Source organism: Erpetoichthys calabaricus, chromosome 9, assembly GCF_900747795.2.
Source record: "Erpetoichthys calabaricus chromosome 9, fErpCal1.3, whole genome shotgun sequence".
In the NCBI taxonomy this organism is placed as follows: Eukaryota; Metazoa; Chordata; class Cladistia; order Polypteriformes; family Polypteridae; genus Erpetoichthys; species Erpetoichthys calabaricus.
In genome coordinates this window covers 175,297,046-175,314,738 of record NC_041402.2, presented here as the reverse complement: position 1 = coordinate 175,314,738, position 17,693 = coordinate 175,297,046, and the positions used below count along the sequence as shown (strand labels likewise).

General features: G+C 39.4%; 1 protein-coding gene across 1 annotated transcript in view; it reads right to left on the bottom strand.

Moving 5' to 3' along the window:
- Window positions 1-13,884, bottom strand: part of LOC114658276 (uncharacterized) — a 100,722-nt gene extending 86,838 nt beyond the window's left edge. The window contains exons 1-3 of the mRNA XM_028810438.2: window positions 13,688-13,884; window positions 8,394-8,574; window positions 813-883 (exon numbers count right to left, since the gene is read on the bottom strand). Coding sequence (XP_028666271.2) covers window positions 813-883; window positions 8,394-8,547 — 225 coding nt within the window. The 5' untranslated portion in view covers window positions 8,548-8,574; window positions 13,688-13,884. The remainder of the gene's footprint in view (window positions 1-812; window positions 884-8,393; window positions 8,575-13,687) is intronic.
- Between the last annotated feature and the right edge of the window lie 3,809 nt (window positions 13,885-17,693).

Below are 17,693 nucleotides of genomic sequence, written 5' to 3'. Positions count from 1 at the left end.
GTGCAGTTTATAAAACCTGTAGGGGAAGGTGTCTTTAAACGGGGCAATGACCCATAGCACACAGCCCAAGCAACAATGGAGTAGCTTAAAATAAAGAACACTGATATTCTTATGTGGCTCATTCAGAGTCCTGACTTTAACGTCATTAAACATTTGTAGCAAGACCTAAAAACTGCTGTCCACTGCTTCTCCCCAACTCACCTGGCACACCTTTAACACTTTTGCAAGGAGGAAAGGGTGAATCTTTTTTCATCATGTTATGGAAAGTTAATAAAGACATCAAAAAGACAACTTGCTGTAATAGCTTGCAAGATTGTTCAACCAAATACTGAAAACCGGTGGTGAATACTTACAAACTGTTGACATTTCAGTTTTTAGAATTTAAATTTTAACTGTTTAAAATGTTTCCTCTTCTTGGACATCAATGTGATAAAGTGATTGATGTATATGAATAAAAATATCAACTGAAATGGATAACAAATATGTTAAGAGAAAACCAGGGCACCCACATGATGTGGACACATTGAAAACAAACAAATTTTCTTACTAACAAAACTGAAAATCAAACCCAAAACTCTGGCAGCATCACTTATTACTGCAAAATTGGAGAGCATCTTTGCAAATGATGACAACAAACAATTCTTCACCTATTCTGTGTATTTTCATAAAACCATTTAATTAGAATTAACACAGAAACTAATTTTTTTCCACTCATGTTTAATTAACTCTAGCAACTCTTCCTTAGCCATGGAAATGAAAATTAGTTGTTGAACAAATATTTGCCTTGTTCTTAAAAACAAGTTAGTAGTTACCTGGAAGGCACGGTTATTGTAGTATCTATCTTCAATTTTAGCACCCCACTCTGCAGAATCAAATTCAGTTTCTAAAGAAACAGAAAAATGACAGGCCATTTCTGGTTAAAAATATCCAACTCTGAGAAAAAGCTATTTATAACATTTCATTAAACTCATGACATGGATGGAAAAGCCCCTTCACTCCAGCATTGCTAAACCCAGAAGGATACTTGTTTTCTTTTTTTTCCAATCCACAATCCAATTCAGATGCTTAGTTCCTGGGAAAAAATGCATGAAAGTGGCTACATTCTTTTGTTTAAATGAATTTAATTTATCTGGTCTTTTCTCCCTGTGTCTGTGTGGGTTTCCTCCGGGTGCTCCAGTTTCCTCCCACAGTCCAAAGACATGCAGATTAGGTGCATTGGTGATTCTAAATTGTCCCTAGTGTGTGCTTGGTGTCTGTGTGTGTGTGCCCTGTGGTGGGTTGGCGCCCTGCCCGGGATTGGCTCCTGCCTTGCGCCCTGTGATGGCTGGGATTAGCTCCAGCAGACCCCCGTGACCCTGTGTTTGGATTCAGCGGGTTGGAAAATATATAGATGGGTGGATAAACTGATTATAAAAGTAACTTAATTTTTCCTAAAAAATGTATGTACTATTTGTACTTTAAACAGTGGCAGGATAAAACCTGATGAACCAGTACTTCAGCAAACCTGTCCTTCACAAGAACAGAACATTTTAATTTATCAAACCACTGCAACGCAATGTTACAAGAAGGAATTCTTCTTTCATGAGGCACGTTAAACATACTGCAAAAATTCTTCGCACCACTGCTATAGTACTGATTTAGCGACGAATCACCCACCGGTTGTTCATTGGAACTGTTTTAAATAACCCAGTGCCATTCACTCGCTCTTCATAACACCCTGAAAACCGTCATATTTCTGTGTCGTCATCAGTTAATTTCATTTCGACATTTCAAACAAGCAGCGCAGTCACTTCACCTAACAAGCTTGTCTGTGTCATTCTCTGGTCTCCCCCAATTTCTTATACACGTCTTTGCTTGTCAGTCATTGGTTGACTGTTTTACTCGATGTATGATAGCTGATGGTGTAGTGCGAAACATTTCTTATATTTACATGTCATGCAAAACGAAAAGCTCTCTGTGAATTGGGTTGCCTGGTCCTGGAATTAGTTCCAGACAAATATCAGTTGAAAATCCGCCTAATGGCGCTGTGGAACAGCCCAATGAAGGACACTGTTGACGACCGAGGAAGTTTTCTGGACTGTTGATGAATTTTTGCTAATGTTGATACTAGGGGGCTCCGCCCCCTGCTCGCTTCGCTCGCCAACCCCTGGTGTTGGGAATGACAAAGAGCGTGATGTATGAATGAGATATAGAATAGTGTGACGGTGTAGATGATGCAAATAGAAAGCAAACAATAAAGTGTGTGGCACAGTGTAAAGGTTTATTGGAAAATTTCTTTGTACACGCCGTTTAAGTGTAAAAGGTAATTCCAGGTCAGAACTTGTAAGGTCAATGAAGATGGTCATTATCGTGATCAGACTCAACTTTGTCAGAGCTTAGAAAGAGTTGTGTCTCTCCAGGAAGTAATGGAATGACTTGGGTATTTATGTTTTCCACATTAATATTTTTTGGACATAATATAGTGCGTTGTGTTAAAAGGGGCACTTGGTCTAATGAGATTGCTGTTCCAAATCTCTGTGTAACTAAGTCGTCGCAGATAAAGGCTTGAGGAATTGTAATAATATGTGGCTGAAGTCCATCTGTATTGGTGAGTGTACCATCTCTCAGTTGTAATAAGCAATTGTTATGATCTGGTTCTGGACATCGTATCTTTTTTACTAACTGTATCTTTTGAAAGCAATGCCAATTGTCTGCGTATTTTAAGGTGCACTGAACAATAGCCAAGTGCATGGCATCTGGAAGAATAGCTAATCACTGTTTAAAATCTCCTCCTAATAAAAGTACCTTTCCTCCAAATCGAATATTATTATTCATAAACGTTTGTAGAAGTTTATGAATGGTGTTGAGTAAGTGACTTCATGCCATTGTACATTCATCAATAAACAACATTTTTTGAAGACGGATGTCACGTGCAGTGCCACCGTTAATGTTCATAGTGGATACCGATTTGTAGGATCTAATGCAGTTGATAAAGATTTCACTTTCAGGTACATCGTCAGTTATAAGCCTCTGTAGATATTCAGTATATGAATGTAAAGAAGGCAGTCTAATTTGACCCTTTTGACAACAACGTCTAAATGTATAACTTGTATTGCCAGTTGTTTCTTCAGGGAAGTGAACTGAATGACAATGATTGCAAATGACATTCATTAATCCGAATGAATTTTCCTGGTGTATGTTTTTCTTGTGCCGTTTGAGAGGCGCGTTGTTGCATGTGTAGTATTTGGGACGTGTTGTTTTGGAGCTGTAATCGATTTGCCTGTGCTGTGTGAGACGCCCGTTGTAGCCTTCGCTGCCATTAACGTATGTCTGAGACGGGAGGTGTTTCGTTTTGAATCCGTGCCTGTTGCGATGCAGCACTTTGATTGATAGATTGCGTCATGTGGATCTACGATGTAGATTTGTGCATATTTGCGTTGTTGATTTGTTTCAGGGTGCACTGTTCCAATGCGATGCAGTATTTGTGCACATATGCGAAAGCAGTATGGGCCATTGCCTTTTGGTGGCCTGATATTTACTAAAAGCAAATGAACTATTGTAGGATCTCACGCAGTTCATAAAGTTTTTACTTTTAGGTACATCGTTAGTTAGAAGCTTTAGTTGAGCTTTGCGTTTTTGGAGTCGAGACATTTTTTCTTTTATAAATATGGATAAGTAAAAAGGAGTATTGCACTCACTGTTAATATGGAGACTTTTCTGCGGTTGAACGGTTAATAGTGCCTTATTGTAATGAGATCCACCTATGCTGCATAGCCGTCTATTTTGTTGTTTCTGTCGTGTTCGTGTGTTTGTTCCTGTTATCCTTTCCTTTTCGTTTTGTACCCGTGACCGTGTATTCATGACTTGTTTCTTTCTAAGGAGGGTCGCAGTCACTGTTAATATGTTTCCTTTTCTGCAGTTGAACGGTTAATAGTGCTTTATTGTAAGGAGATCCACCAATGCTGACACCTATGCTGTCTAGTGTGAAGGTGCTGACGTTCACTTTAGAATATGTGGCTTTGGGTGTGACTTCTTATGGATGGGGGGGGGGGGGGGGGGGGGGGATTGTTGTTGCGCGAGCGTCTTCTTTCTTTTTGTGTTCCTGTGTCTTGTTGAATCCCCCTCTTTGTGTGTGTCCCGTCCCTCGCTTGTAGGGTCTGTGGGGTGGTTTTGTGTTCTTTTTTTTGTGTTCCATGGACTTGTTGAATCCCCGTCTTGGTGTGTGTCCCGTCCGGTGCCTGTGGGGGGGGGGGGGGGGGGGGGGGGCCTTGCTGTTGTGCGCGAGCCTCTTTTTTTTTTTTTTTTTAATTTTTTTTCGGGTCTAGTTTCGTGTGCAATGTGTTTCGTGCTTTTCCTGCGTTTGACTTTGCGCCTCATTTCTCCTTTTTGTATGTGCTCACTCCTTTTTTCTGTGGTCTTGTCCGCCACTCGCGGCCCCTCATCCGCCTTTGTCGCCCTCTTTTCTCCGCCTTTCTCCGACTCTCGCGGACTCTTTTTGCGCCTGCGCCTCTCGCGGCCCCTCATCCGCCTCTTCTCGCCCTCTTTTGTCCGCTTTTCTCGGCTCCTCAGCCGACTCTCGCGGACTCTTTTTGCGCCTGCGCAGTACGTCTTTTTGCAGCTACGGCCCATGGCCGGATGTGCCTGCGTCCATCATCCGGTTTAGCATTCTCGGTTAGTAATATGGATTACTCCTCAAAGTTTTGCCTATTATCAACGTCGTTAATTTGGGTGGTTAGGGGCCCCCTTAAGTGTTTTTCTGCTCCCGACGTCCAGGGGCGGGACCCCCTTGGTGTTTTTCCTTTTGGGGCGGAGCACACGGCTCAAAAATCTGCACACCGCCAAATCAAAGTTATTGCACATACGGTCCAATTTTCCTATAAAACTGCACATCTAACAACCCTGCATGCGATGCGTTAATAGGATTATTTCCCATAATACCGTAAATAACTAGTATAATAAAAGCGGCAGTGAATCCCTTAATAAAGAAATCGCGCTTGCTAATTTTACTAAACTATCATGTGGCGACCCATCAGAAGCATGTAGTTTACAAAACATTGAACTAATACATTTTCATGATTATCTTGTGGAATACCCCAAAAATGACCGGGACCTGCAGCTTATATAACGAAAATCGTTACTGCAACACAGCCGTTTTACCACTAATAGCAAGAACAAGCCGAGGATGAGACTCACGGCCTGGCTCAAGGTTGCTTTTCCGCAAGTGACCAAATTAATGAATGCATTTTTACTGAATACGCCAACACGGCTTGGCATTTGACAACTTAATCGCATGCCCTTTACAAGAAATAAGTGCTGTACATTTGTATACTCACGTCTGAATTTCGACGACTGTTTTCGTTACTCAAGAACCGTTATCAGTTTCTGCCAAACTCTATACTAGCGTTCGTCTGCGTTTCCTTATAAAAAGCACATATATCCGAGTTGCTTGAAACATTGGCAGGAAGTGCTTAATTTCACCTTTGGTGCAGGAAATCTGTAACTGCATTTATTTGAATTTAAAAAACAAACAGCCTTAATCCTTGAAAACTGTACACAAAACTAACAATAACTGAGACCGCACGCACCACGAGATGCCGCCAATCACTGAGTGTGACGTCACCGCGACCTCGTCTGGGCATTCAGGTCATGAACGGGAACTTTCCCGCGAATTCAAACAGTTGATACTGGAAGAAATGCCTTTGTATATAAGGTACTTTCGCAAGCACTGCGCTTTATTGTAATGTCATTGACTGGGCATAAACGAAGTCTTTTGAAGACACTAGTGATGGGAAAATGAAACCTCATGAAGCTTTGAGGCTTTCCATCTATTTGTACCGAAAAAGATTTCAAGTGTAGAAGCCTCAGTCCCAGTATGAACAGTGACATCTGGTGATTAACTGAGGTCAAGGCAAGCTCTCAAGAGCGCAAGTGAAGCAGCACTCACTGTTTCAGTCTCATGTCACCAACAAAAGGTCAGAAAAAACGTTCATTTTATTCTGCTATGGTCCTTGTCCATTTATACTATTTAACTTTCGAACGCCGTTTTCCGCTGTTAGTCGCCATCTGTCACCAAAGCTCTCCAAATCTCTTTCTCCTCACAACCTAGCATTGTTAAATGAGAATGATGCATTTCATATAGGCTACCTGTTAATTTAGCGGCAAAGCTGTCAAACCGACGAAACGCTGTCAAACCAATAAAGCATGCTGTGAAGCACTGATGACGTTCAACGCTTCAAACGTCACGTGTCACGTGACAGTGGTGTTTTGACACAAACTACGACACTGTGATTCGACTCATTACGTTTCAGATTGACAGACACAAGATTCAACGCTTCGGTATCATTTTCCCAGCTCTGGAGGACACCATGAAGCGAAACATAAAGAATGATGCATGTATACTAGTGCCTTAATGGAAGAACTTTTCAGACAAAAGCAAATCAATGCGAAAAAAAAACTGTGTGAAATGTGACAATAAATAAATAATAACAACATGAAACGTGAGTATAAATAGTTAAATGTGTCACGAAATATATATTTTTGTTGCCTTTTCCTTGAAGTATTTATTTAATTGTCTTCATCTATTTTTTTCAGTCACACTTAACATAACATGATATACCCTCTAATGGAAACTGTCACTTTGACTCTTCAAAATTGGGAGGGCGGGCACCAGCGAATGACTATGTAAACCTTCGGCTGTTGCAAAGCTTCATAAGAATACTCATTTGGGTTAAAATGAAGCAGTGAAGAAATTATACATTTGTATTGTTTTGAATGCGTATTTTAAATGTTTTGTTTATTTTGAGATAATCTTTTTTTTCAAAAAATATTATTTTGCCTGTTGTTCCGAGGCTTTACTGTATCATAGGAGTACTGTATTATGAACCCTTAATTGCAATATGTATGTTAATCAGGATTAAGTACATCAAATCATGCCATGTAAGGATATAGACAGGAGGAACAGCACAAATGTACAGTCCCATGCCTCAGGCAGCATTATTTTATGTGCCAACCCTGGTGAGTGTTCCTCCTCATGCCCAAAGCCAGTGATGGCAAACCTTTTGAGCTTGATGTGTAACAAATTCTGAGAATGCCTAACTTGCCCCTGCTAAACAAAAGAGAAGCAATTATTTACATATACATTTATTTTAAAAAATACAGCCCAATCATATGTGGTGCCATATATTATAAAAGTGAAAGAAAAATCAGTGACTTACAATAGAGAAAATGATATGCGCACTGACAACTGGGCTTAAAATAGTGCACTAAAAAATTACTCTACTTTTAATATAATTGAACTGAAAAAAATATGGAACACATTGCATTTGATTTGACCTCAATTAATGACTTTTTTGTTGCTGAGTTTTAATAGATAAGTCTGAAATTGAAGGTAAGTACTTTGTGCATTTCAAGTCCAAGTAAGCAGCACTAACTTCATCTGTCAGTTGGTTTCTTTTGTCCATTTTCATTTGTTTAGCACTGAGAATAAGGTCTCGCAAAAGTGTAACACAGAAAATAAGATAGTTTTAGGAGGGATTAAGAGGAACAGTTAAGAGAAATGTAAAAAAGCACACGCTTAGAAATGCAGACTACTTTCCCTTTGAAGGACTGTAACCATGGAGAGAAAACAATGTCAATACTTCCCATTGCAGACTTTTAATGAGACAGCATACCAAAATAGTCTTTAAGAGGAATAACTTCATAACCTCTGCAGCAGTGTTGTTTATGGAAACAATGAAATGCACAATGAAAAAAAATTATGGCATAACCCTTACCTTGTACATATGCCATATGTACATGAAAATATCACAAACTTATAGTACATAGATTTTGAACTGGCTTCTGCCACAAAGTAATTCAATGCACTTCACACGAGCAACAAATGTAAAAGCTAACTTCACACAAACGCAGATAGTGCGCTTATTTTGGAGACAGCTGTTGCAGATATCGCACATGCTTCCGGTGCAGCGGTTAGAAGTCAACTGAAGTGTGTGGCTCCCGTGATGACAGATGATGTGCTGATTTGGATGGTGAGAATTAGTTTTAAGCTCTGAGTGGTGCAGGGTCTCATATTTCTTACATTTTTGTTCATTCAGTTTCTTTGGTAACTCGGGTCTTAGTGAACATTGGCGTGTCACCCAAAATGTCATGGCGTGACACCTTTGACCTGTGTATCATAGGTTCGCCATCACTGCCCAAAGCCCAACTTTAAATTGGCCACTATTGAATTTATTGGCTGTATACATGAATGGCCACGGCTTTCTGCCGTTTGTTGCCTGCCTTGTGACTAATGCAGGGCTACCTCAATGACCCTGAATTGGATTAAGTGGGTTAGAGAAAGATGATGATGATAGTGATGGTTGCATTCAAAAGTAATAATACTTAGCTTAGTTCTAATGAGCTGCTATAACACTGACCTTGTCTCTTTTTCACCAGCATTTTAAAGTAGAGTGCCGCAAAGGTTGGGATATCTGCCGGCTGTTCCCGGAGGATTTCCCTGGTCAGTCCTTCCAGGACATTTCCAAATCCTTGTGGAACTCGCAGGTTGGTATTTGACAAGGGCACAGCCATGGTTTGAGTCTGCAGGACTCAAGATTTCTACAAGACAATAAAGACAAATGTTAAGGCTGAAATAAAACAAATAAACAGACTGGTTTAAAGTAAGACTTGATGAGTGGTGGTAGAATCAAGGTAAGAGCAAACTACCCAATGAGACAGTGAAGTCACACTCCTGGTAGTAAATTAAAACTGGAAGAACATTTTGATACCATCAGATACAAAAGCACCACCTAAATAAATACACTCACTTTCTTAAAATTGTTTTTTTTTATTCTGCCTGATCTGGGTCCTTTTTGATAATATATTTGCTGGTTTATAAAATGACCAATGATTGACGATTGATTAACTCCAATGTATAATGAGTTACAATAGTCACACCGAGAAGAGTTCAAAATCATGCATAGAAAGAAAGGGACCTTAGCCAATACCCTGAGCTGACAGAAACTGGCTTTAACAAAGGAGTTAATTTGTTTATCAAATTTGAGGCCATTATCAAAAATCACACAATGATTGTTTACAAAGGGTTTACAGTAGGTTGTCAAGGGGCCAAGATTAATTTCTGTAGCACAAGTAAGATCAGAAGGTCCAAAACACACAATTTGTTTTTTTGTTAACTAGACTAAGAAAATTTTGTGACATCCATGTTTTAATATCTTCCAGTCATTCAAAAAACGTTTAAGAGAATTTGTTTTGATCTGTTTCAGTGGAAAATGTATCTTTGCATCATCTGCGTACAATGGACAAGGTGAAAACCAGCTGTGGATGAGATCACAGCATCACAAAGTACTCTCACACACTCATCAGGCCAGTTTGGAATTCTCACATAAAAACCAAATTGGCACATATAAATGAATGTCGTCATAATTTAAACAGTCGCTAGGCCAAAAATCAAACTCTGGTTCTTGAACCCCTGTAGCCCAGTGTTGCCCATGCTACACTGTGTGCTTACATAAATATACAGATATGACTAAGTCTTTAACTCTTTGCTTTAGTAGTGTCTTGCCAGCCCTCAAAAAATGCAGAAGAGAACTTTCTTTGTGTGTTTAAAGACATACAATGCTCAAAATAAATGATAAATAAAGCAAGATGCTTTGTTCTAAGACATTTTAAGTATTTCACACCCAATTATTCCAGACTACTGTTGATTATTACTGTTACTTAACATCAGGTATCACAATACTTTTTATGTTTTATTCAACAGTATGTTGACTTTAGAGGCAAATAATGTCTCATTTCTATGTCGTGGACTACTGATCAGATATTTATTGCTACTATAACAGATTTTGTTTGGCACAGTAGCTAGAAATACAGAATCACATCTCAGAGGACCTGAATTGAGGCCTAGACTCCTGAGTATCAGTTTGCACAGCACATTCTCCATTATTGGATGATTCATTTTAACCCAGTTAGTTCAACTACCCAGGAATAACAGAACATAAGCAGATACTGTAGTCCCTTTAAATTTTACACCGCTGAACCCTCCCTGATGCTTACTGATGTCAAAGTAAATGTATGCACATTTCCAAAGATAAGAAACTCTGAGGTTGAGGAAACAGTTTCCTTTAATTTAGAAAAACAGATTGTATTGTGTTTGTTCTGACACATTCTGAAAACATTCATGTTAGGTTTACTAGGGACTATAAAATGGTCCAGTCTAAGTGTGTGCATGAGTGTGCCCTGCAGTAGATTTGGGCTTGTAGTTACAATACACTCTCAAAGATGGCACCAGGCTCAGCCTACTGTGAGAAAATGTTGAAAAGATTTAGGGCATGGTTGACAGATTACACCTCTCAGTTGGCTATTGAGTGAAGTGGAATCATGAGAAGCAGGAGACTGTTTTTAAGGAGAAGGTGGCCTTGTCTTTTCAGTCCATGATACCACCATCACTCCCAAAACATTTCACATGCACAGCATTAGACATATTTATTTATTTGCCATCTTAATCTGATGTGCAAGCAATTTGACATTCCCTCTTTTTCTGTTATGCCCAAATGTGTCTTGTCAGACAGGAGGCACTGTAACCTAGTGTTAAAGTTTCAGACTTCACCCCATCAGGTCACAAAGCCAAAGACCCTTCTAGTTTCAATTGTGACTCTTAGCAAGCAAATTCCTCTGTCTATTGTGGTAGCATAGCCTACGATTGTGTATTTTTATATAGAACTCTTTATCTATTGCAAGACTCAGATCACCTAACATACACCACACTTTGAAGAATACGAATTGTTATTTTCCTCCAGTAAAAAAGTTAAACAAAAAAATCACCAGAAACATGTGTACCACGTTTTATGATCTACCGACTGCGCAACATTGTGCAAATGAAATGTGAATGTATATAATGGGTTGTTCAAATTAATCGTTTTCGGTCTCATTATTTATGAAATTATATAAATAAATAACGAATCCTGTGGCGAGCACCGCCAGATCTGCTTACAATTAATCAGCATAATCTATTTCTTTCCTAGGATGACACATTGGTACTTATTTCAGTTTAGATGAGTCATCAGTTGTAATTTAATACCAGAATTGTGTTTATACGAGAACTTTTACAAATTGCATTAGGTTCAAGTATATCGGGCTTGACCTACAGATCCTCTATTAGTTTTCCAGCTTCCTTTCTTTCGGTTACTTCATTTAATAAAAGTAATGAAGTGTTGCCGAGAATTTAGGGTTTTATATGTGCTCACTTCTCAACCTTCAAACTGACTTCTCGCGATAATGAAGCCTATTACCACGCGAGAAAAGGGCGAGGAATATCACATTTTAAACCCGCCTTGGCATATCACACAGTTAATGAAAGGATGTCCCGACGAGAATTCATATCTTTCAATAAAGCTGTATACGTATTATCCTCGGATGTCCCGATTCAGAAAGTGGACTTAGGTTTATGAGCTTCGCGTCTCTGCTCCGTGAACTCATCCGTAATGCCTAGTTCATTACTTGCACAAATTAGCAGTCGAAGGCTCCAATTCAGGTGGTAAGTGACGTAACGTTTTGAGCTACTGTACAACACACCTGCGCTACTGAATATGCCTGACTACTCAGTCCTACATACACACAACGTGAATTGGTCGCCTAACACAATCTGGCACTGCAAAGACACAAAAACACAAGAAGGTACACAAGCCCTTCCCATCAGTGACACAGAGAAAACGTACTATATTTAATGTCTAGCTCCGAGAGTTGCTTCATTTCTTTAAAATTGATCTGGAGTCGATACTCCAGAGTAACTGACAATTGCGCTTCAATATTTAACTTAATCACTCAAAAATGTAATAAATTGTAAACTTTTTTGCTATGTACAAATTAGTTTGCTTTTTACAAATTTTTAAAGTTGATAACACGTTAAAATATGTAATATCTCCACTACAGGTTCAGACACATACAGTAACCAATTTTAAGTAAATTTTATATCTAAATTGGTGCTGCTTCTTCAGGTTAGAATCTCCTGCTTGGTCGCTTTCTCCGTCTCTCGTTTTTCGTGTGTTGTTTTCGCGTTCCTTCCTTGTGTACCCGGATTATTCTTCTGGTGTAATGAATTTATTCCCTCACCCAAAACAAATACAGTACTTTGGTTTTCTCTGCTATTTCAAATTGACAATGTGCCGAAGTGACACCTGCAACAGACTTATGCTCTGTCCCTTGTCGCTTCCCCTAAAGTTGCCGGCTATAACGAGACAGGCCATCGCAGTGTGACTGAATCAGATTAGTAGACAGGGGTAGGCAACGTCGGTCCTGGAGTGCCACAGTATGTGCAGGTTTTTTTTCCAACCCAGTTCCTTAACGAGAACTCAATTATTGCTGATGAAGCACATATTGCTTAAGTGACATTTTGATGCTTCATTTTAGTGGTCTCGCTTGTTAAGGTTCTCCAACCTTAATTGCTTATTTCAATCTTAAACTGCTGCATTCAGTGTTTTAATTGCTCCTTATTAGCAATAAGATGTAAAAGACAAAGCAGCCAGCAGTTCTCCAGCTAGCTTTTTTCCAATTACATCTGTGTGTGTTCATCATGCACGGTTTGATTTAATAAAACACTTAATAGAAAAATGTGACAGACTGAAAATGATCTGTTTTAGGCTTCAAATCATTTGGATGATATCCTTGGAAAGGAAAAAAAATCTACGATATAAAAGCCTTACATTGCACAGACTAACAAGCCATAAAATTAAATAAGGTCTGAGATTGGCAATGATTGGTTTCTAATTAAGCAATTGGGTTGAATGAAAACCTGTAGCCACTGCGGCTCACCAGGACCGACATTGCCTACCCCTGTTTTACATCTTATTGCTAATAAGGAGCAATTAAAACACTGAATGCAGAAGTTTAAGATTGAAATAAGCAATTAAGGTTGGAGAACCTTAACAAGCGAGACCACTAAAATGAAGCATTAAAATGTCACTTAAGCAATATGTGCTTCATCAGTAATAATTGAGTTCTCGTTAAGGAACTGGGTTGGAACAAAAACCTGCACATACTGTGGCACTCCAGGACCGACGTTGCCTACCCCTGTTAGTAGAGATTGATAATAATATACTAGACAGCAATCTTCATTCAAGTTTAGCGCCTTACAGGACAACTACTAGGAAGGGGTTCAATAGTAAATTATTAAACGCAACATTAATACACTATATACATACGGTGACATACAACATACAATCTTCTTGTACCTCTAGATTATGATTATTTATATGGCTTCGGGCAGCGAAGACTAAAAGCAAGATTTTGTATTTATCAACCCTTTAATGGCAAATTATCACTGTATACTTTATATCCAGCACTTTACAAAGAAAATGACATAATGAATATTATATTTATAGACAGTAGAACTGTGTCACATTACATTTTCTAAATGTGTATAATGATCGTTCTTTATTCAATACCATGTCTTGCATCGATGACTTAGATCTATATTTCCGTCAACTATTACTTTATAGCTCTTTTGATCGCAGCACTACCACAAAACGACTGTTGGAACAACAGATATTTTTCTGCAAAATGCCACACATGCTGAACGCAACTAAAAAGTTTTGTTATATATACAGTGCCTTAAAATAGAAAAGTACTACAACACTTATTATGTAGTTTTATTACCAGGTTTATATTTTCGTTTACAAAATGATGTGTTTCTTGTTGGACTCAAAATACATCTTACCTCTTTTGCTCTGAAACGCCTGCGTCTGAGATAGTTTACTTTAGATTTGTTTTTTCCCTTTTTCGTTTAACCCAGGGCATTCAATGTGGTTATAGCGCTTTCTGTTTTCAGAGCAATTCAACGTTTCGCTGATCAGGTCGCACAACTTGTTGTCTGAGTCCAGTGTTGCCTTGACAACCTTTCTAGCACGCACGCTCCATTTACGGTTAGCAAGCCCTTCCTTTTTCCGTAAACGTGCAGGCCCATTCATTGCGTGTACGCGCTGAGGGAGGAGCGCAGAGTCCGAGGAAGTTGATGATTTAGAGCCGACAGGCGCTCTTTTTCAGTTTTTAATGAGTTGAGTAAATTCCAGGGATTGGCGACAGGGTTGCTTCTTGCTTTTGGTCCCTTTGCTGTAGTGGTGGGCATCCGTAAATCATGACCTTCTACTAGAAAATGAAGATAAATAAAATGAACGAACGGAAAAGTATGTTTATCGTATAATAATAATCAGTGAGCGTGAACTGTGTTTTCTATACTGTTTTAATAATTGGCTTTTTTTGTTTTGTATCCCCTGCATAAATGGAACCTCAGTTCAGTTTATTTAGTAATTCCCTTTCCATCCAATATCCGTTACATTCGAGGACGAATGAGAAGCCATCGATACTATATATAGCGTTATATTTAAACAGGGTTACCCTGTTGCCACGTTATCTGAAGGTGACATGTAGATTAGCGAAATGTTTCCCAACAAAGTTACCGTAATGTTAAAATGTTATTTTTTTTCATTAATTCCCAGAATGTTATCAGGGACGTTATCGAACTTTTGAAGTACTTGCTGTGTGCAGGTTTGGGGGTTGCCAGGTTTCTGAAGCAATTTTTGCTTTGTTACACGGGCAGAGATGAGCTAAACAACCCTGTGAACCTGTGCTAGAGGAGGCAGAGCTAGAAAATAATTATTTTTATAGACCAGAAATACTGAAATTCTGAACACAGAAATGGATGTTGGCGGCACGGTGGCGCAGTGGGTAGCGCTGCTGCCTCGCAGTTGGGAGACCTGGGGACCTGGGTTCGCTTCCTGGGTCCTCCCTGCGTGGAGTTTGCATATTCTCCCCGTGTCTGCGCGGGTTTTCTCCGGGCGCTCCAGTTTCCTCCCACAATCCAAAGCCATGCAGGTTAGGTGGATTGGCGATTCTAAATTGGCCCTAGTGTGTGGGTGTGTTTGTGTGTGTCCTGCGGTGGGTTGGCACCCTGCCCGGGATTGGTTCCTGCCTTGTGCCCTGTGTTGGCTGGGTTTGGCTCCAGCAGACCCCCGTGACCCTGTGTTCGGATTTAGCGGGTTGGATAATGGATGAAAGGATGGATGTTCCTCTGCATCTTCATCCACAACCGCTTGAATATTTGACCTGGGATTCTTCCCTCTTACCTGAACAAAGATAGCAAAAACCATAATGTAATATATTAAAAAAAAATAGGTAAAAACTCAAAATCATAAAACCCATTACTTGTAAAATAAAGGATAATAATATCAGAGGAGAACTGTTATGATTTAGTACAGCAATTTAAATATAGATTGTACTTTTCAAGCAGTTTGAAAGTTTATCCAGTTGCCAACAGAGTATGGTAATGTTAATGTTTTGTAAGCTGTTTGCCATCATAATTTCTAATTCTTTCAAATGCATGGCACGACACGTTAAAATGATTACAATTCACAGCAGATTGGCCACAACATTATTTACTCAAAGCACGGACAAATCACATACAGCATTTTTATTTATGAACTAATTCCAGTATTAAAAGTGGTCATAAAGAAAGCCACACATGATTTTGTTTTCTGCCTCACTTAACATATGGAGTGATGATCTTAATGTGAGCTTTCCTGTTTTGTATTGCAGAGCAATCTTCAGTTATGTGGGAGTATTTTGTGCAAAGTTAAATAAATCAATCAATCAACAGGTTACAGCCTGCGGTGGGTTGGCACCCTGCCCAGGATTGTTTCCTGCCTTGTGCCCTGTGTTAGCTGGGATTGGCTCCAGCAGACCCCCGTGACCCTGTGTTCGGTTTCAGCAGGTTGGATAATGGATGGATGGATGGTTACAGCAAAACAAAAGCAAGCTTTAGTGAAATGCAAATCAGTGCGCCTGGTTTGTAGGACAGGGGGCAGTGGAGGTCACAAGTGGTGGCCTGATCTTTTTTGAATTTAATGTTTTTCTCCTGTTGGAGTCAGATGCTTGTTTCACTATCCAAGGTATGCCTGAAGTCACCTATTAATTTACTGCACCCCTTCTATTGCCAGCTTATTTTCTTCTCACTCTGATACACAAAACCAAGAACAAACAAGAACAGTCAGAGTCAAAGAGAAAGCAAGAGTGGCAGCTAGGGAAGTGTGAGAGGAAGTGCTGATTACTTCTGAAGGAAGAGATGAGATTACCAGCTGGCAAATTTCAGGGGAATTACTGGTGCACCCTTTACAGGATGAAAATAATGACTTGCATTCATTCCGTCTAAGGGCAGTATATTGGCACATTGGTAGCACTGCTGCTGTCTTGCATCAGTGAGATCAGGGTTCAAGTACTCTGTCCATTGAGTTTGTACATTCATCCTATGTCCATGTGGGTTTCCTCCAGCTGCTATGAGTGTTGAGAATTTTGATCAAGGATCAATGCGCTGCATTATTAGTTTTTGTGCTCTTAGCTATGAAAATTCTAGGCCCGAAACAACTTTAAAAGGACACCACTTATTTTGTTAGAGAGGCCTCTTGCCTGCCTGTCCTTCTTACTTGCTTTTTTTTGAGTTTCTGCGAGTCAAGCTGTAAGAAAAGGTCATCATGCTCTCTGAGGAATCAAGCAGGCAAACTTTGTTTTGAGAAATGAAAGTGGGGAGCTTCTTACTGACAGAACACCAAACAAACTGCATGCAAAGCCTTTGGCTGTGTGAGTAAAGGGCAAGCTCTCAAGCTAGCACATAAAACATATAAGCAATTAAATGACATTTAGAAGCATTAGGGCTCATTAATACTTTAGGCAATACAATTAAAATACAATGTATTATGAAAAAGATACAGTAGCACCTATTAGTTAGCTTAAAGAAGCAATTGTTAAAGGCTTGTCTTTTTCCTTCTTTCTCTCAAGCATGAAGCTCCGTGTCTAGGTTGTTCGCAGCTTGTTTGCGCTGCTGTTTACTGGCACAGTTGCCTATTATGTTAGCCTTAGCCTTACAGGATGCTAGTGCAACAAGTAATCATTTATTGGATTATTAATTAGGCAGTCCAGTTTTCATATATGGGTCCTTCTGATCCCAACGTAATTGTTAAGAATTGAATATTTAAGAATTGATTAACTGAAAGGCCATCTCTCTTTAACAGCTCAGGATTAGGCCATGAAAATGAAGGGATGGGTAATCAGGTGATGATCAAACTGTCAAAAATATTTTTATTAGAAGGTTTATCAGGAAGAAAACTATTATTGGGATATCTTCAGGGGCAAGAATATTGTTATGAGAAGGTCTGGAACACCCAGTGATTGTTATGGGTAAAGGTGCTGAGTGGGGAAAACATCATGGGAAACTCTATACAGTAGATGTTGGGAAAATAGTCTGGAAGGGGGCATTTTCTGAGAAGAATTGTAATATATTCAGGGCTCTCTGGACACTCGGGGCTCATTTCTTGAATTGAGACAGGCTTTATGTGCTCTTCAATTGTTTTCTATGCTGTGCTGTAAAGTCTTAAATTCTGACTGACTTCCTGAAGACTCTGTTTGCTTTTTCTGAGATTTTACTCCACAACATGAGTTCATCCCATAGTAAAAAGAAACACAATTTAGTTGGATTGCCAATGCTAAATTGGCCCCTGATATATATGTCGGTGTGTGTTCACCCAGCAGTGGGGCTGGTGCCTTTACCAGGAGTTGTTCCTGCCTTGTACTTGATGCTTACTGGCATAGGCTCCAGTGTGGCAAGAAAATGGATGGATGAGCGATCCATCTATCTACAGTATGAGATTTTCTTACATCTAGTGCCTTTCACAGAT